General features: G+C 41.4%; 1 protein-coding gene across 1 annotated transcript in view; it reads left to right on the top strand.

Moving 5' to 3' along the window:
- The window catches only part of LOC110311402 (zinc finger protein 431-like), a 56708-nt gene extending 34245 nt beyond the window's left edge, over nucleotides 1–22463 (top strand). The window contains exons 2-4 of the mRNA XM_029470824.1: nucleotides 18486–18612; nucleotides 18801–18861; nucleotides 19999–22463. Of these exons, the coding sequence (XP_029326684.1) occupies nucleotides 18486–18612; nucleotides 18801–18861; nucleotides 19999–22042 (2232 nt within the window). The 3' untranslated portion in view covers nucleotides 22043–22463. The remainder of the gene's footprint in view (nucleotides 1–18485; nucleotides 18613–18800; nucleotides 18862–19998) is intronic.
- The last annotated feature ends 1015 nt before the right edge of the window (nucleotides 22464–23478 follow it).

A 23478-nucleotide genomic window follows, 5' to 3' on the forward strand; every position in this document is an offset into this window, starting at 1 on the left:
GACCTCTCTTCCCAATGATGGCTGACTAGGACATCTTCTGCTACATATGCAGCTAGAGACACGAGCTCTGTGGGTACTGGTTAGTTCATAATTGTTGTTCCACCTATAGGGTTGCAGACCCCTTCAGCTCCTTGGGTACTTTCTCTAGCTCCTCCATTGGGGGCCCTGTGTTCCACCCAATAGATGACTGTGAGCATCCACTTCTGTATTTGCCAGGCACTGGCATAGCCTCACAGGAGACAGCTATATCAGGGTCCTTTCAGCAAAATCTTGCTGGCATATGCAATAGTGTCTGTGTTTGGTGGCTGATTATGGGATGGATCCCCAGGTGGGGCAGTCTCTGGAAACTCAGTCCTTTTATAACCCACAAAGAGCGGTTGGAGACATGCACCTCCCTGACTGGCTGCTCACCATTAGCCCAGATGACGCCACGGGACAGGCAGGGCACAAGGCATGGAAAATTACCCCAGCACATGCACAGACTACTTGTTTACTAGTTAGAACACCGGATGTCAGCGCCATTGTAAGGGCGGCTCCTCACACAGGAGATACCAACTGAGATACCAACTCAGATGGCAGGCAAAAAACCACATGGCTGGGGAAGTAGCCAAGATAGTATGGTATAGTAGAGTTAGAATAGAAGAGTATCTGCCCCACTAGAGAGCTTGCAGTTTGTTGATTAATTTATTAGGTCTTCATGTCATTTACTTGGGAGCTAAAATGGGCTAGAGTGAGTGTAGAAACACCTATCATTATTTGGGAGCAAAGAGGATGAAGCAAACCCCACAAAATTATATTTATGTTTGGCACCGATCATATTAGGCATAGAATATAAACTTAGACAGAAATACAAACTTAGAAAGAATCAGACTAAGAACCTAAAAAGTCCTGTGGAAGGAGCGATCAAGCACTTCCTGAAGTGCTTTGTGAAGGCAGGCAGGCCACTCTATGAGCAGAGCAGAAGTTTGGCTGGACACATGCAGAGAAACAGCCAATACCCGAGAACTTGAGACTAGGTGACAGAGATCAGAAGCAACTGGGAAGTTGGGAACATTCACAGCTTACCAGCAATGCAGTCCCTGAAGCAAGAAGAGTGTAAAGAATGACTGCTGCACACTAAGGTTGGTGGAATGGCAGAAGCCACCCATCAAGAAAGCCACCATAACCCCTACTCCCCACCACCTCCCTGCCTCCCGCACACAGCTCTACAGCTGAGGGTTAACAGCCAGGAGCAGAACTCCATACTAAGGCTCGGAGAGAAGCTCACAAGCCTCCCACAAGGGCTCACAACCTTCCTAGAGTGAATGGAGGTCACAAATGCAGGCTGGCACAAGGGCCCAAGCCAGGTGTCTTGAATGCATGTCAGCCAGAAGAGATCACAAAATACAGAAACTATATTTTCCACAAAAGAACTGGTGGGAAAAAACAAACAAACAAACAAACAAACAAACAAACAAACAAACCTCATTCCTCCTTAGAATGGGGAACAAAATACCCATGGAAGGAGTTACAGAGACAAAGTTCGGAGCTGAGACGAAAGGATGGACCATCCAGAGACTGCCCCACCCAGGGATCCATCCCATAATCAGCCACCAAACACAGACACTATTTCATATGCCAGCAAGATTTTGCTGAAAGGACCCTGATATAGCTGTCTCGTGTGAGACTATGCCAAGGTTACTCATATACTTGGAGTAACATTGCTAAGCTTAGTGAGAGGGGCAGTTTATGAGCGTCAAGAAAGTTGTTGTGTGCAGGGCAGTGGTGGTGCACGCCTTTAATTCCAGCACTGGGGAGGCAAAGGCAGGTGGATTTCTGAGTTCGAGGCCAGCCTGATCTACAGAATGAGTTCCAGAACAGCCAGGGCTACACAGAGAAACCCTGTCTTGAAAAAACAAAACAAAACAAAACAAAACAAAACAAAAACCCAAAAAAACCAAAAAACCCAAAAAGGAAGATAGAGAATGTTGTAAAGAAGAAACCTTAATCCCTATATCACATGTCTATTAGGAATATAATCTGAATGCAATGTGTTTTCTCATTTGTTTTTTTATTTGTTACTCTTTTTTAAATAGATACATCATATGTCACAATGGATTCAAGGCCTGTGTGTGTGTGCATAGGGTTATTGAAAGAAGCAAAGTACCCCCCCAGAACAGTTAGAAGATACGTAGTAGTGCCCACTTTTAGTAAACTTTCTGAATATGATACAAATTTACCATTGGTTGGTTTTTCAGCTTCACTGGGAATACATCCATAAATTCACACTGCAGAAAATCCCTGTGAGTAGTAAGAATGTGGAAATTCTTGTTTGTTCTGGTCCACTTTCCAAATGTAGTATGATTCATATTAAGGAAAAATTTATGAATGCAATCAATGTGGTAAAGCTCTGAGTTTTTCCTGTTTTCTTCAAATATGTGAAAGACTTCATAGAAAAATGATGCTATAAGTGTGAGGCATGTAATAAATGCTTCTACCATCACAGATATCTTCAAAAACACAAAAGAACCCAAAATTTAAGGGAAACCATGAATGTAAACAAAGTGATAAAACATTAAGATGTGATTCCTCTTTACCATTAAGTCGAGTTGTAAAATTTATTCATACAGATAAAAGATTCATCAGTGTAATGAATGTGGTAAAGCTTTCACAGGTGCCAATTATCTTTGCAGGCATGAAAGAAGTCATATTGGAGAGAAAACTCTGAATATACTCCATGTTGTAAAGCCTTTGCATATCACAGTCACCCTCAAAAGAATGAAAGAATTCATACTGGAGAGAAATCTTATAAATGTAATCAATGTGGTGAAGCCTTTGCACGTTACAGTCATCTCTGAGTACATAAAAGAACAGATACTGGGCTGGAGAAATGGCTCAGTGGTTAAGAGCACCAACTGCTCTTCCAGAAGTCCTGAGTTCAAGTCCCAGCAACCACAAGGTGGCTCACAACCATCTGTAATGGGGTCTGGTGCCCTCTTCTGGTGTGTCTGAAGAGAGCAATGGTGGTGTACTTACATGCATAAAATAAATAAATAAAATTTAAGCACACACACATACTGGAGAGAAACCCTATAAATATAATCAATGAGATAAAGCCTTCTCATATCACAATAGTCTCCAAATGTATAAAAGGACACGTACTGGAGAGAAGCCTTATGAATGTAACCAATGTGGCAAAGCCTTTGCACATCAAGGTCATCTTCAAATGCATGAAAGAATTCATATTGGAGACAAACCACATGAATGTATTTAATATGGTGAAGCCTTTGCACATATTTATAGTCTTTATCATTAAGAAAGTATTCATACTGGAGAGATTCTATGCATGTAAGCAATGTGGTAAAGCCTTTGTGTTATGGGTCCACTTAGATCCAATACAACTCCAACACCAGGTCAGTACAGTTGACAAGAATTTATTGTAACCATGACACTACTGATCAACCAGGACTGTAGAGTATACTCAGGATCTGAGCTGCAACCCATTTTACAAAACTTTTAATCTTGAAAACCACAAACATGTGTGCCATGTTACAGATACATTTTCCACCTGTCAGCACTTAGGGATAGGGGCTTTCTTTATGTGATTGAACGATGTCAATGGATACAGAATATAGGTTTTACTGTCTAACCAATCATATCCATTTATTCTTTTGTGGTTAGAAATAGTCATTATGTTTTGTGGAAGAAAAGATGAATAACAGAAGCTGTTCAGTTATTGGGAAGTCTCCAGTTCCCCTAGAGCCTAGGAACTTGAACATAGTTTCATTCTATGATTAAATGGAGTCTAATAACAAAAAGGCAGTACTCAGAACACATTTATTTTACTTGTTCCCAAAATTTGCATATCATAGTTCTCTACAAATAGATAGAAGAATGCATATTGTGAAGAAACCCTGTGAATATAAGCAGTGTGATGAAGCCTTTTCTGGCAGTGGCCCTGTAGGGAACAGCATATCAGTGTTTCACTGATAGGACTCTCCTGTGGCAAGACCCATGAAAATACCTTCCCACTTGGTAAAGACCTGGGGTGAATTTGGTGGCTTCTATGCTTATTATCTAGATCACATGTGCTATAAGCTCTCCTTGCTTTTGCTATACTTATGTTAATACTCATAGCAATGTTTACTTTCACCTTGTCAAGCATGGACAAGGCTGGAATCTTGTAGGCTGAAAGCTCTGTGAATGATTCTGTGTTTTTCTCAATACTCTTTCAAGGTGTAAAACCCTCTTTTCCTCTCTTTACTTCTGTTGATCCTCCAGATGTGACCATTATTCCTGAGTATTTTGGGACATGTAATCATGCCCCCAAAGAAACAGCTACAGTCACACTGAGTAAGCCTGTGGTGGTTGTGGAGAGCAGTGGGTCCTGCTTGCATAGCTGTTCTGAGGAAGCTATGTCTGATAAACAGAGACGAAAAATGGGAAAGCCATGTTTGATCAGTAGAGAATTAAAAATAGTTCTTAGAAAGATGGCATCAAATTGATAGGTGCTTATTGGGAAAGGTTGCTTGGTACAATGATCACATCTCTATGTGCAATTAAAAAAGTATTATGGCAGAGAGGTGCTATTTGATGAATAGACGTATATCCACAAATGTTTATTTAATCCGTGTCATCTTGCATAATTGAATAACCAGCTACCAAATGGGTATGTGCTCATGTCCACAGGATATTTCTGGCTAGACATTTATTTTTGGCTTTCATTAATTGTACTTTGTAGTGCAAAATAAGATTAGGGAGTAATTGACATATCAGGAGATGGGAAGGAGGAAGGAAAACTATTGGGGGCTTTTACAGTGATGGGGCTTTTATAATGCTGATGTTATGATTTCATTAAGTAGAATAACCAATGATATCACTGCTCCTGGGAGCAGGCTTGTGATTGTTTAAAGAAAGATGACTTGAGCTATTCAGTACCACTTGGTTGAAAGGTCTAACAGGTAGTCAGAGTCCTCACTTTTGCGGAGACCACACATCTGTTTTCAGGTTCCAGAACCCCACCAGAGATGGACTCCAGTACTTTTCACAGCACAGTTATCTACAAATACAGAAAATAATACATACCAGAGAGACAATATATAAATGTAAACAATGTGGTAAAGCCTTTGCATGTAGCAGTAGTCTTACAAATCATGAGAAAAAGTCAAACTGCAGAGAAACTCCATCAACACAGACAGTGTGGTAAAGTTTTGCACTTCCTGGGATCTTTATACAAGAGTAAAACCTTTAGTGTGTAATCAATCTGTTAAAGCCTTTGCATATCTCAGTAGTCTTTGAAGTCCTAAAAGAACTCATACAGAAGGGAATCTATAACTATATAAGATTTAGTAAGATCTTTTAGATCACTGCACACACAAAAGGTTAACTGAGAGAAATCTCTTTAATGACAGCATGCATTTAGCTCTGGCTAATGCTCAAAGAAGAGCCAGCTGGGAATAGATTTTTATTTCCACCTATGCTGTCACCCTTAAGTCCCTTTTAGGTTCAGGTCCCAGGTTAATTTTTGAACAATTTAAATATGGATTGGAGACTGCATGTCTAACCAATTAGACAGACACTTACACAGCATATATATTCCCAGAATTAATTCTTAAGTACACCAGTGTCCTGAAACAACATCAGTGACAGGTTCCTAAGTACAAAGTGCCAGAGGATGAAAAAGACAGGAAAAGTAGAAGGCAGAAAGTTACAAAAGCTGGGGTGGGGAGGCCTTGCAGAATCCTCTGCTAATGAATGTTTACCTTCCCAGTGAGGAAGATGTGCTGGCTAACCATAGTGCTCCACAGGGTTTGTTATCTGGTTCCTGTTTGCCTTCCAGGGTTCACATACTTACCAGCTGAAAACTAGCTGCAGTTTACCTAAGCCCAGCATGAAGGACTCAACCCAAGTGAAATTAGAGTATTTGGGGGTTTATTTGGGGTAGCTCTCTAGTGGATTCAGTGATCCCAAGGAACCAGAGAGTTCACTAGTCCCAAGGAGGTGAGAGAAGTTATGGGATGGGAGTATAAGGAGCAGAGGTGGGGAGAAGGAGTTAGCAAGGCAAGCAGGGATAGAGAAGTGCAGGGGGGAGGGAGATGGAGAGGGAAGTGGAGGGAGGAGGGGGAAGGGCAGAAGGAGGGAGGAGGAGGCAGAGAGACAAAGAGTACAAACTGTCAGGATTATATAGGAAGATCTTCTGGAGACGGGAAAGCTCAGGGTATCTGCCAACTTTGCTATGTAACAGGTGGAGACTGAGGAGAGCTGGGAGAACCTGGAGGTTCAGCTGTAACCTTCCCAGCCTTGAGCAGGCTAAGCAGACCTTGAACATTCATCATGACAGGCCTTATCAAGCTAGATAGAGACAAGTGTCTTGGCTGCAGTTGCAGGTTCCCATGGGAACTTAGCTGTTTTGGCTGCCTGTGCTGACCTTGTTCTACAACGTATTCCAGCTAAAGAAGGGAATGGGTTTTGTGGTTTTTCCCTTTATAAACGTAAAGCCTATTATTAAACTTTGAGTCTTGATCAGAATCTTTGTCTTGACTTCATTCTTCTCTCGCGTAACACCCCCCCCCCATCTTTTCATTTCCAGCCCCCCCTTTCAGGTAAACTCAGTTCGCCCGTGGCTGCTGGATGGCTCCACCCAGCCAGCTTTGGTGTGTTAAATATATGCAGATCAGAAGCTGGTCCCGGGTCTGAATCCCAACCGCAGCAAAACTATTGTTTCCCCAAATCTCTCTTTAATCGTTAATATCCTGGGCACCCTTCCGCTTGTAGGACAGATTGATAACTCCACTGCAAGTTGAGCTATGCAAGCTAACTACCTTGATTCCAGGAGAAAGGCAAACAGTCTACTGAGTGAGGGTAGCTCAGGCTGAAAAGTCAAGGACCTGCTGAGCATGGGGTCGCTGCCCACATAGGGGAGGAGCAAGCGGCTGAGCAGTGATAGGTGCAGTGGTGGTTCCTCCCTGGGGCTGTGCGGGGAGACAGAAGGGTAGTCTATTGGAGGACCGGCACAAGTACTACAGAAATGAAAATCCCTGTAGATCTGGAAAAGGTTGTCCCTGGACTTGAAGCTAGGTCTGAGAACTTCTACACTGTGTGGCTTCAGCACACTCTAACTCTAAGGGAGGTGCTCGACTCACTCAAGACTTACTGGCTAATCAGAGCCTCTAGGCAGACCTGTGAGTCAGAAGAGAAGGCGGGTTTTCCGGGTGCCCTGGTGTCGGTTTCGCTTCGTAGCTGAGTGCTTGAATGGTCCTGTGTGCCGTGCTCCGTTTCCTGCGGTTGGATGCTGTGGATTGTGCACAGGCAAGCTCCGAAGTTGCGACATGGTAAGCACAGGGTCACTGCCAACAATGGGGAGAAGCAGGGGTCTGAGCAGAGCGAGCTGGTGTGGTGGGGCTTTCCTGGGGCTTAGTGGGAATTGGCGGCCACGTGTGAGGTCCGTGAGGTCCAAGCCACTCGGGGGATCCAGCTGTAGCCTCTGAATAACTTCACTGTGGGGGCTGCATCTGTGCAGAGATTTGGCCTGTGTGTAGAAAGATCTTTGGCATGATCCCAAACTCAGAGAGTCCTAGTTTCTACAAGTTCTGTTCTTACCATTTGCCATAAAGGTGGAGTTAATTTTGTGGAGGTTGTAAAAGACATCTCATGTGCTGGGTAGCAATCCAATATCAAGCTGTGATGTAAAAGTGCAGGATTGATGGTGTAAAGGATTTACTAAAGCTTAGGAGATAGTAAGGCACTCCAAGTAGAATTTATCTGAGGGTGGACTGCATGTAAAACATCCCACAGATAGGTAATGTGCTAAATAGGGAAGTTCAGAGATTAGGTTGCTAGGATACACAAGCTAATTCACCCGGATTGTCCAGAAATTAGGCATCAAGCCATAACAAAGGAAACAAACTTGATTTACTACCATCCACTGGGTTCATCTCCATATCAAAGAGCAGGCCTCTAACAGGCTGGTCTATGGGGCATTACAGGATCACAATCAACAGTAAGGCCTGGTGTGGCATAAAGGTTCAGTTTTCTTCTTGAGAAAAGCATAGTTCTGCCACATGGGTGAGATGATGCTTAGTGACAACCATGTGAGACGGTAAAAAAGAAAACAAAACAAAACACTGTTGTATTGAGTGCTAAGTTACACTTTCCCTGAGGTCTCCATATATGGAGAATGACATAGCTCCTCATGAAACCCAGGAACATGCTTGGCAGAGCCAGTCACAGCTTGGGGCCTAGGCCTTGGGAGCTTTCCCTGAGGCTCTGGGTATAGAGATAAAACAGAGCTCCTTCTCTAAGACCTGGAATTTGCTTGGGAGAGCTGGTAATAATCTGGGGCCAGGGCCTTTGGGAGGGGTTGCTTCAGATTCTGAGAGCATAACTCTTCCCACTGTACGGGGTTGTGGTTATCAGTCCCAAGGCCACAGGAGGCTTGGTCAGAAATGTTTTTCAGATGCACTGAGTTTGCCCTTGTGCAGCAACTATTTGATTAGACTTCTCCTGAGTGTGTCCCATTGTATGATGCTTCTGCTGACTTCATAGTTTCTTCATCTTTCTGACTTCATAGATGTCTCCCATCTCCTTCCTTTCCCTCATGTCAATCGTGTACAAGATGGTATTCTTTAGAAGCTTACTTAGCATGAGCCATAGCTTGTGTAAGACCTCCCCACCCCAGCTTTTTTACTTTCTACCTTTTCTGATGTTTTTCCTCATCTGGGACCTTCCACTTAGGACACTCCGTATTCCATTCCTCACCCCCCCCCAGTCCACCCCTCCGACTACTCCACATCCCACACTTCCACCCTACCCCACTCAGTCTCCACATGGATGTCACCACCCTCTCCCCCCTCCCAACAGCAAGTGACTTCTAAACTCCCTGGGGCCTCCAGTCTCTTGAGGGTTAGGTACATCATCTCTGAATGAACACAGATTCAGAAATCCTCTACTATGTGTATGTTGGGGGGTCTCATATCAGCTGGTGTATGCTGTCTGTTTGGTGGTTCACTGTTTGAGAGATCTCGGGGGTTCAGATTAATTGAGACTGCTGGTCCTGCTACAGGATTGCCCTTCTCCTAAGATTCTTTCAGCCTTCCCTAATTCAACAACAGGAGTCAGCTGCTTCTGTCCATTGGTTGGGTGCAAATATCTGCATCTTATTCTTTCAGCTTCTTGTTGGGACTTTCGGAGTGCTGTCATGATAGGTACCTTTTTGTGAGCAATCCATAGCCTCAATAATAGTGTCAGGCCTTAGGGCCTCCCCTTGAGCTGGATCCNACTTTGGACCTGTCATTGGACCTTCATTTCCTCAGGCTCCTCTCCATTTCCATTCCTGTAATTCTGTCAGAGAGGAACAACTATGGACCAGAGATGTGACTGTGGGATGGCAACACCATCCCTCATTTGATGTCCTGTCTTCCTGCTGGAGGTGGGCTCTACAAGTTCCATCTCCCTACTGTCAGGCGTTTCATGTAAGGTCCCTCTCTTTGAATCCCGGGAGTCTCTCACCTCCCAGGTCTTTGGTGCATTATGGAGGATCCCTCCAACCTCCTATTTCCTGAGGTTCCCTGTTTTCATTCTTTCTGCTGGCCCTCAAGGCTTCAATGCTCTTCCCTCCCTCACCCAGAACCAGGTAAGGTTCCCATCTCTCCTTCACTCTCTCCCCCATTCACTTTCCCTCCCTCCCTCCCCACTTGTGGTTGCTTTCTTCTCTCTCCCAAGTGGGACTGAGGGATCCTCACTTAGACACTTCAGCTTGTTGACCTTTATGAGTTCTGTGGANTGTATCTTGAGTATCATGTACTTTTTTTTTTTTTGGCTTATATCCACTTATTAGTGAGTACATACCATACTTGTCCTTTTAAATCTGAGTTACCTCACTCAGGATGATATTTTCTGTATTTTCTAGTTCCATCCATTTGCCTGCAATACTCAGGATGTCCTCTTTCTTAATAGCAGAGTAGTATTCCATTGTGTAAATGAACAACATTTTCTGTATCCATTCTTCTGTTGTGGGACATCTAGGTTGTTTCCAGGTTCTGCCTATCACAAATAAGGCTGCTGTGAACATCATGGAACACATGCCCCTGTGGTATGGTGGGCCATCTTCTGGGTATATCCCCAAGAGTGGTATAGCTGGGTCTTCAGGTGGATCTATTTCCAATTTTCTTAGGAACCTTCAGCTTGATTTCTGGTGTGTTTGTGCCAGTTTGCAATCCTTCCAGCAGTGGAGGAGTGTTCATCTTTCTCCACATCCTCTCCAACATGTGTTGTCACCTGAGGTTTTGATATTAGCCATTCTGATTGGTGTAAGGTGGGATCTCAGAGTAGTGTTGATTGGCATTTTTCTAATCACTAAGGACTTTGAACATTTCTTTGTTTCTCAATTATTCGTGATTCCTCAGTTGTGAATTCTGCTTCGTTCTATACCCCATTTTTTTTGGTTTGGTTGTTTGGTTTTTTGGTGATAAACTTCTAGAGTTCGTTATACATTTTGGATATTAGCCCTGTATCGGATGTGGGATTAGTGAATTTATTTCCCAATCGTAGGTTGCCAATTTGTCTTTTCAACTATGTCTTTTGCCTTAGAGAATCTTTCCTATTTCATGAGGAAGTTCCCTTGCTTACTGTATTCAGGGTCTTATCAAGATGATCAATTTATGACAAGATGTGAGGAACACATTGCTCAGCTGTATTATTATTATTATTATTATTATTATTATTATTATTGAGCTTACTTCCTTGTCCTGGCCCAGTGTCAAATGTTTGCCTTATTCCTAGAAGCAGTACCAAGGGCTATCCACATCTGGGAGAGTAGAAGATTCCAATAAAATTCAAATTTACCATACTAGGGCTCTGTCTGCCCATAGGGTGGGGTGGAAGGGCAGAGCTGGGAAGGCCTGTGCTGTCTGAGTGATTTAATCTCTAATCCTCCAGTAGGAGAGCCTCTACTGTCCTCTGGGCAGCCTAGCAATCAGGAGGAGCAGCATTGGGAGGTAGCTTGGAAGTTCTTTCCATATTCTCCTCTGATGCAGTTCATCAGAGAGCTGTGAGGGAGACCCCAAGCCATGCCATTGTGATTGTGGCAGCCACCAGGGTGAAGGGGTTGGCCAAGCGATCCCAGTCCAGTCTGATTGGCCTGTGATGGACTGTGAACCAGACTGTCTTTCTTTTGGTACTTGTGGTGACCTGGGTAAAGAGCCTTGGCCTCTGAGCCTGCCTGAGTGTGAATTTCCTGGGAAAAGAATTTACTTAACTTTTTACAACCGTGGTCATTTTGAGCTACCACAAATCTTACAGAAGCAGCTCAGGGTGAGAGGAGGAGGTAGTTTTATCTGGAGAGTTTAACAGAGACAGGCTAAAGAGAAAACAAGCTAGAAACAGGTGAAGAAAGAATGAGCCAGAGAATGAGACTGTGCCAGAAGACGAGAACAGATTGCTAAAGTTCAAGGCCAAGCTCAGCAATTCAGTCAGAAGTGAAAGAAGCAGTTTGAATCGGTTAGCATGAAGAGGTGTTTGAGTCAGAACAGCTGGGTTCAACCAGCCAGCCAACGTTCAGAAAGAAAAAGAAAGGGTGATTTTATTCAGCCATTAAATCTCAGATGCCCAAAACATTCTAGACCTAGATAAGATTGTACGGAGGCTAGAAGCTTCCAGAACTAGATCTAGAATATCAGAAGGAGGAATTAAGCCTCCAAGATGATATTTTTATACTACTGTGTAATGGTCACTGTATACAAAAACAGAATGAAAACTGTATCTGTCATAATCATACTGTCCCTGTCTTCACTATTTTGCTTTTCTTTATTCATTATTGCTTCCCTTTTTTGCATTTTCATTTAATATTAAATTATTTTTTAACTGAAGATAGATTCTCTCTCATTCAATATATCCTGAGCACTCTTTTTCCTCCCTATACTCTTCCCAATTGCCACCCCCCCATTTCACCTATCCTCCTCTCCCCAAGATTCAACACCCCCTCACTCCCATTTCCTCTTCAAAACGAGCAGACCTCCAACAGAGGACAGCCTAACAGGACAAAACAAGGTAGAAAGAGACAACATGAAAGCCTTCATATTGGACAAGGCAGCCTGATAAGAGGAAAAGTCTCAAGATCAAGCAAAAGAATCAGAGTTACACCTGTTCCCACTGTTAGGAGTCCCACAAAAACACCAAGCTAACAACCATAACATATCAGCAGAGGACCTGACACAAACCCATGCTGTCTCTGTGCTTGCCATTTAAGTCTCTGAAAGGTTCCTAAAAATCCAGTCAGTGTTAGTCACAGATTCCCTCTCAGGTCAAGGGTCTCAAGTTAAACCAAACATTGGTTGGCCACTCAAACAAATTTGTTAACATCATGCCTCAGCATATCTTGCAGGAAGGACCAATTGTAGGTGTGTGTGTGTGTGTGTGTGTGTGTGTGTGTGTGTATGTGTGTGTGTAAGGGGTGGGGGTCCAGGTTTCTCTTTCTGTAGCCAGAAGAGTACCTTCTCTCCTCAAAGAGACTAGAACATGGGGGTTAAGGCTTCAAGCCTGCACCAGCTTGATTTCTGCATTCAGTGAACTGTGTGGAATTTGTCCTCATTGATGGGGTCCTGCTGTCAGTTATCTGAGAGCAAAGTTTTGTCCTAGCATCAGCTTAGATTGTTTAAGGATCTCCAAGGGAGCACCTTGGCCAACAGCTCAACTAAATGTAACCCATTTCCAACATTGAAGCCCTGGCTGACTACAAAGGATGGTCAGTTCAGACTCCATATTCTCCATTACTTGGAGTCTTTATTAAGGTCACCCTAATGCATCCAGGAAGTTACTATTGTACTGGGTTTTTACACTAGCTCCCAAATCACCCCTAATTCCAGCTGTTTCTCCCTGCATTATACTTTACCCCTACATCCCTCCAACTGATCCCTCCCACTCCTGTTCCCATAAAACCCCAGTCTACTCACAGAAACCACTCTATTTCCCCTTTAGAAGGAGATCTGTGCTTCCCTCCTATAGCCCATCTCTACCTAGCCTTTCTGGGTTTGTGGAGTACAGCTTGATTATTGTTTACCTAATAGGTAATATCCACTTATAAGTGAATGCATGCCGTGTTTGTCATTCTGAGTGTGGATTACCTCACTTAGGGGGATTTTTTTTTTTAAGTTGCATTCACTTGCCCATAAATTCACGATGTCATTAAAAAAAAAAAAACAAACAGTTGAGTGATACTCCATTGCATAAATGTACCACATTTTTTGATTATCCATTCTTCAGTTGAGGTACCTCTAGGTTGTTTCCAGTTTCTGTCTAGTGTGAATAAATATGCTATGAACATAGTTGAGCAAATGTCCCTGTGGTAGGGTAGAGCACGTTTTGGATAGATTCCTAAGAGCAGTGTAGCTGGTTTTGAGATAGATGGATTTTCAGTGTTCTGAGGAACCACAATTCTGAGAAAATACTGACTTCCATAATGGTTCTGTTAGTTTGCACACCACAAGCAGTGAAGACTTCTTCCCCTTTCTCCACATCCTTGCCAGCATGAGCTATCCCTTGTATTATTGGTCTTAACCATTCTGACATGTACAAGATAAAATTTCAAAGTAGTTTTGGTTTGCATTTCCCTCATGGCTAAGATGGCGATGATTTCATCAAGTATTTCTCAGCTTTTGGAGATTCCTCTGTTGAGCATTCTCTGTTTAGATCTATACCCCATTTTTAAATAGAATTTTTCTTTGGAAAGCCTAGTTTCTTGAGGTCTTTGTATATTTTGTATATTAGGCCTCTATAAGATATGGATTTGGTTAAAAAAAAAACTTTTCCCATTCCTTAGGCTGCCTCTATGTCCAATTGACAGAGTTTTTCCCCCACTTCTAATCTGCTTTCTATTATTGGCAAAGAGGAGAAACAGAATACATAGGATGAGTACTGGTCTGTAATTTCTTAATTTTTAAATCATATCCTTATACCTCATGTTTAAAAGACATATGTTTATCTGTCTTTCTGTCTCCTTTTATTTGTGGTGCTATCTATGTTGTGTGTTTTTATTCATTATAATCTAATTATATTGTTGTTTCTCTGAAAAGTGATAGACGGTCACCTATTTTCGTCTTCTGACAACTTACTATGAGTTTCTTGAGTTTTTGATAGTTTGGGAAACAGTTTTAGTTTCCTCTTCTTGATTCTGAAGGCTTGCCTCTCCTCATTTCTTGGCAACTTTGTCTTTCAGTTGTTACAATCAGCAATTTTTAGAGTTTTGCTACTTAAGTGATTGATATGGTTAACACATTTGATTTGTGTTTTTAAAACTTTCTGATCTATTATTGTCTCTGTGTCCTGATTAGCTTCAGTTGTCAACATTTTGGAGCCTACAGTCATCTGAGGAAGCCTCACTTGAGGTCATGCCCTCATCAAAATGGCTGGATGCTGTGTTAGTGAGAGATTGTGATGATTGATGTGGGAAGGCTCTTCCACTGAGGGTAGCAGGATCCCTCAGCAAGTGGGCCTGGGCTACATAAGAGAGCTAGCTGAGCATGGGACAGTGACCAAGCAAGAGGGCAAGGCAGGAAACAATGTTTGTCTATGGTTTTTGCCTTATTTTCTTGATGTTTCTATCCTAAGCTCACAAAATGATGGACTGTGTTCTGACAGGACCAAACAAGTGAACCTGTTCATTACCTGAGTTGCTTTTGGTTAGAGGATTTAATCAAAGTAGCAGAGTAGCAAGTTAGAACCAAGAAAAAAAAAATCCTCAAAAAGTGATTTTGTTGCTGGAGAGAAACTGGACATGTTCTCCTTTGGAGGAATGTGGGAGAGATCAGGACTTGAGATGGCAAACAGCATAGAAAGCTGTACTCAGAGCTTAACTGGCTGTTGTTGTGGCATCTGGAAGATATAAATATTGCAAGTTATGCAGACAGAAGGTGATGTTGTAGGATTTCAGTTGAAAATAGAATGAAAAATTTCGCTAGAGGTCTTTTTTGTGGTAATTTGACCCCAAAACTTCCTTATTCTTCCCATGCTCTGAGAAATTGAGTAAGGCAGAATTAAAAAATAATTGGCTGTATTTCTTAGGTGGAATAATGAATCTGTTGGATGATTATTACTTGTAACTCATTCATGACTACAATGAAAAAAGCATCAAGTTGTGCAGAAATAAATGCAGTCTGTGGCTTGTAGAGGAAAACAGCTTTGGGTAGTTTCAAATGGCAGCCAAATGCTGAGACAGAGGCCTGAATTCAGGAATGAAAGCCTAAGAAGGTGTGCTAAGGGAAACACACCCTCCTGATAAGCCTTCAATGAATGGAAGACTGGGCAGGGGTAGGCCCCTGGGAGGAACTTCATACAAAATCTGCTACAAGCGCTGGCATCCTTGTTGTGGTCCAAGCATGGGGGAGTCCATCCCAATTTAGAATCCCAACTTGCCAGTATCACCCAAGTTCTAGAAATAAGAAAGATGTAAAATTTAAGGTTATGGATTCTTTCCTTGTGGTTTCAGTTCAGCACTGTTCTAGCCATCTATGTTTGCCAGAGTCAGAGCTCTAGTGAGGGAGGATACTGTGGGAGTGCATTGCATGAACCTGTGACAATGAAACCTGAGTTGCATTTTGATACCATAAGATGTTGAGATACCTAAGCTATGAGACACCTGCCATGGGATGCTGCATAGAAGGAGTGCAAGTAACTAAACCAAGAGATGCATGAGAAGTTTCATGGATAGGGCCATCTAAGCCTTTTGAAACTGAGGCCCCTTGTGTCTGAGACAGAGCTACTGGATGTGGTGTTTGTTCTGCTGGGTTTCCTGCCTTGGTCCATTCTTCCCTCACTATGTACACATTCCTCTCTATTGGAATGGGAAGGGGCATTCTGTGCCTTAGTATGTTGGGAAGATATAGCTTGCTTTTTGATTTTACAAGATGTAGCAATCAATAGTGTCAGAAGAGGGGATAGAAATATGTATTAGCAGTTAAGAGCACTGGCTGCTTGTTCTTCTAGAGCGCCTAAGTTCAATTCCCAGCAACCACATGGTGACCCACAACCATCTGTAATGGGATCTGATGCCCTCTTCTGGTGTACTACATATAAATGTAGCTACAGTGGACTCATGTAAATGAAATAAATCTTAAGGAAATGAGAGAGAGAGAGAGACAGAGAGAGAGAGAGAGAGAGAGAGAGAGAGAGGAAGAAGAAGAAGAAGAAGAAGAAGAAGAAGAAGAAGAAGAAGAAGAAGAAGAAGAAGAAGAAGAAGAAGAAGAAGAAAAAGGAAGAAAGAAAGAAAGAAAGAAAGAAAGAAAGAAAGAAAGAAAGAAAGAAAGAAAGAAAGAAAGACATTTGAAGAATGTACAGGGTGCTGCAGACTATTAGGGTCGTTGAAGTTAAACTAAGTGCATTTTCATCATGGGTGACCATGACCAGAATGTAGTTGATTGAGTCAAAAAGCTCCCAGATAGGGTGATGTCTTTGAACACTTGTTTCTCCTATGTGGCTTTCTTTGGGAGAGCTTATAATGTTAGTGTCCAAGAATTACTGAAGGAAGTCCCTCAACTCAAATAGTATGCAAAAGTGTTTTATTCTGCNGAATTCTATCATGCAGGGGTCTGCCATTCACTATGATGGATACAGACATGTGAGCTTTGCAAGCTCAATTTAAAGCCTGTTAGAGGAATTCCAGGGAGGAGAAAGTGAACTTTATTCTGATTGGTTGGTTCAAATTCCAAGGGTATAGGTGTCTTTGGGATTGGTTAAGGTTCTGGGGAACTTGGGGGACTTTATGGAACTAATGCAGGCTGATTATTCTTGTTTAGGTTTGGCTCAGGCCTGGTGGTAGGCGCAGTTCCTAGAAGCTTCTGATTGGCTGCCGGTTTTCCTGGAATTGACTTGATTGGACTTTTCCAGTTCTAGGGAACAGAAACTTAGGCCTAGTTTCCCATACTGTCAGTTTGCAGCCTGTCATGCAGTCAGCTTGGCTCTGACCAACTCAGTCCTCTCAATGGAAGCTTTTGTAGGAGGAAACTTTCTAGATTGCTTATTGGGGATGAGATTTGAGTGTCTATAGACTCAACCCATTTCCGGTTTGTGTGTGTTTCTCCTGTGTTGTGATTGGACCTGAGTAGTCAGCTTCCTTCTTATGGCGTCTTGCCTTCACCATTATAGACTAACCATAAATTACATAAGATGCAGTTGAAGCAATTGTTATTTTGCAAGCCTGGTATTTTATAATTTTAATTTTGTTGTTTTTGTCTTTGAGGACAATGTTTCTTTGTGTAGCCCCAGCTGTCCTGAAAGTAGGTGTGTACAACATGCGGCCTTAAACTTAAAAGTCCACCTGACTATGGCTCCAGAGTGCTGGGATTAAATATGGGCCAACATGCCTAGCATTTTCTTTGATTATTTGTTTGTTTGTTTTTATATGATTGGCTGATGGGCGAGAATGTAGGTTTTGGTACAGGTCAAGCATATGCTGTTGTGTTGATAGTCATCCACGTTGTGAATTTTGAAATTTCCAGAGAGAATATTCTGTTTCTCAGTATAGCCTGTATTCATGACATTAATACTGCCTGAGCTTTACTGCCTGAGCTTTCTGAGTCACTGGTTTGCAGGTACATAACATTCTCCCTACCTGTTGTGTTTGTTTTCATTTTTTCAATGAATATGAGTATTTGAGTGTATGCCTGAATATGCACATCATGTATGCCTGGTTCCCATAGTAGTGAGAAGATGGGTTCAGAATTCCTGAACTTGGAGTAATCGATAGTTGTGAAGCCCCCTCGTAACTACTGGCAATTAAGCCTAATTATTTGCAAGACCAGCAAGAGCTCTTCACTGCTGAGCCATCTCCTGTTCTATGTAGGATCAACATTTACATTGCTAATATTTGCATCAGTCCATTTGTATTTAAAGATGCACCCCTCTTAAGTAAGATCTCATTACTGTTATGGATTAAACTGGGACACGTCAGGATTCTGGAAGATGAATAGAGAACTGGAGTGAATGTGTCATTTTTTGTAAGAACTCCAGTAAAATCCCCCGACTCCTTTCTATCTTTCTTGTGGCATTAATTGATTATTACAGGGGAGACAGGGCCTTAATATGTATCTCTGGCTGTCCTGGGTAGACCAGAGATATACCTACATCTGCCTCCACAGTGCTGGGATTAAAGGCATAAACTGCTATATTCAGCCTGCTCATCATTTTTTGAAGTTTGTAATTGTTCATACAGTTTCTCTGATGTATGTTCAGTACTGCTTGCCTCTCTCTCTCTCTCTCTCTCTCTCTCTCTCTCTCTCTCTCTCTCTCTCTCTCTCAGCTATATCCTATTCAAAGAGCAAAGGAATGAGAGAAGTGAACCTTATAACACAGTTTCCTTTTAAGATGACTTGATAATTGTATTAGAACTTCTTGGTCATGAAATAAGTGGGGGAAGCACCAGAATCATACAAATATACAAGTATATTGTCAATGAAGCATACATTTACAATGATGTCAGTATCATGGTTTTTGTTTTACACATGTATGGAATATTTTAGGATGGGTTGACCCATGATGATGTGCATGTGAACTTCACTCGAGAAGAATGGGCTTTGCTGAATCCTTCACAGAAGAGCCTCTACAAAGATGTGATGCTGGAGACCTACAGGAACCTCAATGCTATAGGTAAGACTGAATTTTCTTTCACTTATTAAAATAAGGGAACAATTCTTTCTTTGCTATTGATGCTTTTCTGAAATTCCAATTGAGAATGAGGAAAAATGAGATGAATAAATCACGTCTGCTAAAGATAGTAACTCAAATTTGCCTAATTTCTAATAATATATCATACATTTTCTGGTACTATATTTTAGGCTACAAATGGGAAGACAATAATATTGAAGAACATTGTCAAAGTTCCAGAAGACATGGAAGGTAATTTTCATGTTGATATGAGTATGCCTCTGAAGAAATGTTAATATGTCCTGGAACATTTAAAGAAAATCAATAGTGTAAAAAAAGGCACTTCTTTAAGAGTATTGATTATTAAGTTCTCACAAATCCTTATACCTCAATGTCAGGTGTCTGATTTGTGTTTTCAAGGCATTTCTCTAAAAGAGAAGATGAGGAAACAATGCCCTAACACATAGTACCATTTGAATCATAGCCGCAGTACAGCTATTCTGTAGAACTGCCAATCTAGTGTCATACCACTCACATATTGCCAAAGATATATATTAGGTGATAAGTGTATGTTTCCAATAAGCAAATATTCCATAGTAAAGCTGATTACTCATATAGTAACATTGCTAAGTTTAAGCATGAGGCATGAGAGGGGCAGTTTATGAGAGTCAAGAATGTTGATGATGAGAAACCTTAATTCCTATACCATATGTCTATGATGAACAAACAACCAAACTGCGTGAATGCAATGTAGAAATCTTTCATTTGTTATTCTTTTCTAATAGTTATACCCTGTATCACAATGGATACAAGCTATGTCAGTATAGGTATATTGAAAGAAGCAGAACCTTCTCTCTCTCCCAGAACAATTAAGATATATGTAGTAGTCCACATTTGAGCCAACTTTCTCAGTGTGTTACAAGTTATAATTATTTGGTTTGCCAACTTCAGTGGGAATATATCCATATACTCACACTGCAGAAAATCCCTATGAGTACTAGGATTGTGAAACATTCCTTTCTGTTTGTCCTTGTTTACTTTGCCATTGTAGTATGAAAATGTAGTGTATTTCACACTATAGGCAAATCTATGAATGTAGTCAGTGTGCTAAAGCTCTGAGCTCTTCCATTTCTCTTCAAATATGTGAAAAATCTCATAGAGAAAAAGGATGCTACAAATATGAGCCATGTAATATCACTTACCATTACAGGTATGCAAAACAAACCATAATGAAGGGGAAACCATGAATGTAAACAAATTGATAAAAATCTTAATATTTGAGTCCTGTTTACAATTAGACCAAATTGTAAAACTAATTCCTACAGATAAGAAGATTCATTGGTTTAGTGAATGTGGTAAAGCTTTCACATGTGCCAATTATCTTTGCAGGCATGAAAGAAGACTTATTGGAGAGAAACACTCTGAAAATATTCAGTGTGGTAAAGACTTTGCAAGTCACAGTTATCCTCAAAGGCATGAAAGAATTCATACTGGAGAGAAACCCTATGAAGGCATTCAGTCTGGTGAAGCCTTTGTACATCAAAGTAGTCTCCAAATAATACATACTGGAGAGAAACCCTACAAATGCAATCAATGTGGTAAAGCCTTTGCACAACACAGTACTCTGCAAATACATAAAAGAACACACACTGGAGAGAAACCCTATGAATGTAATCAATGTGGTAAAGCCTTTGCACAGCACAGTAATCTCCAAATACATAAAAGAACACATACTGGAGAGAAACCCTATGAATGTGATCAATGTGGTAAAGCCTTTGTATTTCATAATACTCTCCAAGTACATAAAAGAACACATACTGGAGAGAAACCCTATGAGTGTGATCAATGTGGTAAAGCCTTTGCATATCTTGGTCATCTGCGAGTACATAAAAGAATACACACTGGAGAGAAACCTTATAAATGTGATCAATGTGGTAAAGCCTTTGTAGCTCAGAATAGTCTTAAAAGACATGAGAGAGTTCATACTGGAGAGAAACCTTTCAAATGTGATCAATGTGGTAAAGCCTTGGCATATCATAGTACTCTCCAAGTACATAAAAGATCACATACTGGAAAGAAACCCTATGAATGTACACAATGTAGTAAATCCTTTGCCTCTCATGATCAACTTCAAATTCACGAAAGAAGTCATACTGGAGAGAAACCTTACAAATGTAATCAATGTGGTAAAGCATTTGCATATCGTAGTACTCTCCTTGTACATAAAAGAACACATACTGGAGAGAAGCCCTATGAATGTAAGCAATGTAGTGAATCCTTAACCTCTCGTGAGCTACTTAAAAAACATGAAAGAATTCATCCTGGAGGGAAACCTTATGAATGTAAGCAATGTAGTAAACCCTTTGCCTCTCATGGTCAACTTCAAAGTCATGAAAGAATTCATACTGGAGAGAAACCATACAAATGTATTCAATGTGGTAAAGCATTTGCATTAAATAGTTATCTCAAAGTACATAAAAGAACACATACTGGAGAGAAACCTTACAAATGTAATCACTGTGGTAAATCCTTTGCCTCTTATGGTCAACTTCAAAGTCATGAAAGAAGTCATACTGGAGAGAAACCTTACAAATGTAATCAATGTGGCAAAGCCTTTGTATATCATAGAAGTTTCCAAGTACATAAAAGGACACATACTGGAGAGAAACCTTACAAATGTAATCAATGTGGTAAATCCTTTGCCTCTCGTGGTCATCTTCAAAGTCATGAAAGAAGTCATACTGGAGATAAACCTTACAAATGTAATCAATGTGGTAAAGCTTTTGCACGTAGTTGTAATCTCCAAGTTCATAAAAGAATACACACTGGGGAGAAACCTTATAAATGTGATCAATGTGGTAAAGCCTTTGTAGCTCAGAATGATCTTAAAAGACATGAAAGAATTCATACTGGAGAGAAACCTTGCAAATGTGATCAATGTGGTAAAGCATTTGCATATCATAGTACTCTCCAAATACATAAAAGAACACATACTGGAGAGAAACCCTATGAATGTAAACAATGTAGTAAATCCTTTGCCTCTCATCATGGACTTCAAATTCATGAAAGAAGTCATACTGGAGAGAAACCTTACAACTGTAATCAATGTGGTAAAGCATTTGCATATCATAGTTATCTCCAAGTACATAAACGAACACATACCGGAGAGAAACCTTACAACTGTAATCAATGTGGTAAAGCATTTGCATATCATAGTTATCTCCAAGTACATAAACGAACACATACCGGAGAGAAACCCTATGAATGTAAGCAATGTAGTAAATCCTTTGCCTCTCGTGGTCAACTTCAAAATCATGAAAAAATTCATACTGGAAATAAACCTTACACATGTAATGAATGTGGTAAAGTCTTTACACACCATCATAATCTTCAAGAGCATAAAAGAATACATACTGGAGGGAAACCCTATTGATGTAAGCAATGTAGTAAATCCTTTGCCTCTCATGGTCAAGTTTGAAAACATGAAAGAATTTCATACTGGAGAGAAACCTTACACATGTAGATAATATGGTAAAGCCTATTCACAATCAACACCTCCAACTACATAAAAGAACACCTATGAATATAACCAATGTGGTAAAAGTCCTTACAGTGATCTTGAAAGGTGTGAATATACTTGGTCTATGGCAAGTGGCTGTATTAGGAAGTATGGCCTTTCTGGAGTAGATGTGGCAGTTGAGAAGGTTTGTCACGGTGAGGGTGGACTTTTAGATTCTATGCTTAAACTCCACCCAGGGCAGCAGAGTCTTCTGGTTGCCTTCTGTTCAAGATGTAGAACTCTTGTCTCCTCCAGCACCATGTCTGCTTGGACACTGCCATTTTTTTCAGCCTTGATGATATCAGACTGAACCTCTGAATCTGTACACTACCCCCAATTAAATGTCCTTTATAAGAGTTGCCTTGGTCATAGTATCTTTTCACAGCAGTAAAACCCAAGTTAACACAACAGCATAAAAGATACCACACTGGAGAGAAACTGACAATCAGATAGTTCTCTGCAGGTTTGATAACAGAAATAACATGTTTTAAGTAGTCTCTTCTTCCTTCTCCTCTTCTCTCCTTTCATTTTTCCTCTTCTATATTCCTCTACATTTCCTTTTCCTTTCTGCTTCTTTTTTTCCCCATGAGAACAGTGATGTATTAGATAGAATCTCACGGCTGGAGCACCTGAGGGAGCCATGTTGGGTCCTGGATCCTTCAAAGACTACTCTGCACAGGTGAGAGTGAGGATTACAGAAGAGACACAGGTTCTGGGACAGACCCCTTTTCAGTCTCCAGACATCCGGGCACCTTCCTCGCCAGAGGAGAGGTATTCAGCCTGACCGAGAGGGCTCTGCCAGTGCACCTCAGGGAGCCATCTTGGGTACCGGATTCCTTAGAGACTAGTCTGCGCAGGTGAGAGTGTAGACTACAGAAACTACACAGCTTCTGCAACAGGCAGAAGCGACACAGCTTCTGGGACAGGCCCTGTTTCAGTCCTTCTTTTTCAGACAGGAGGCAGGTCTGAAGGCCAGATATCTGTGCACCTTCCCTGTAAGAGGAGAACTTGCCTGCAGAGAGTACTCTGACCACAAAAACTCAGGAGAGAGCTAGACTCCCATGTCTGCTGACAGAGGCTAACAGAATCATAGGAGGAACAAGCTCCAACCAGAGACAACTATAACAACTAATTACAGAGATTACCAGATGGCGAAAGGCAAATGTAAGAGTCTTACTAATTGAAACCAAGACCACTCACCATCATCAGAACCCAGCACTCCCACCTCAGCCAGTCCTGGATAACCCAACACACCTGAAAAGCAAGACTCGGATTTAAAATCGTATCTCATGATGCTGGTAGAGGACATC

Source organism: Mus caroli, chromosome 16 (genome assembly GCF_900094665.2).
Source record: "Mus caroli chromosome 16, CAROLI_EIJ_v1.1, whole genome shotgun sequence".
Lineage (NCBI taxonomy): Eukaryota > Metazoa > Chordata > Mammalia > Rodentia > Muridae > Mus > Mus caroli.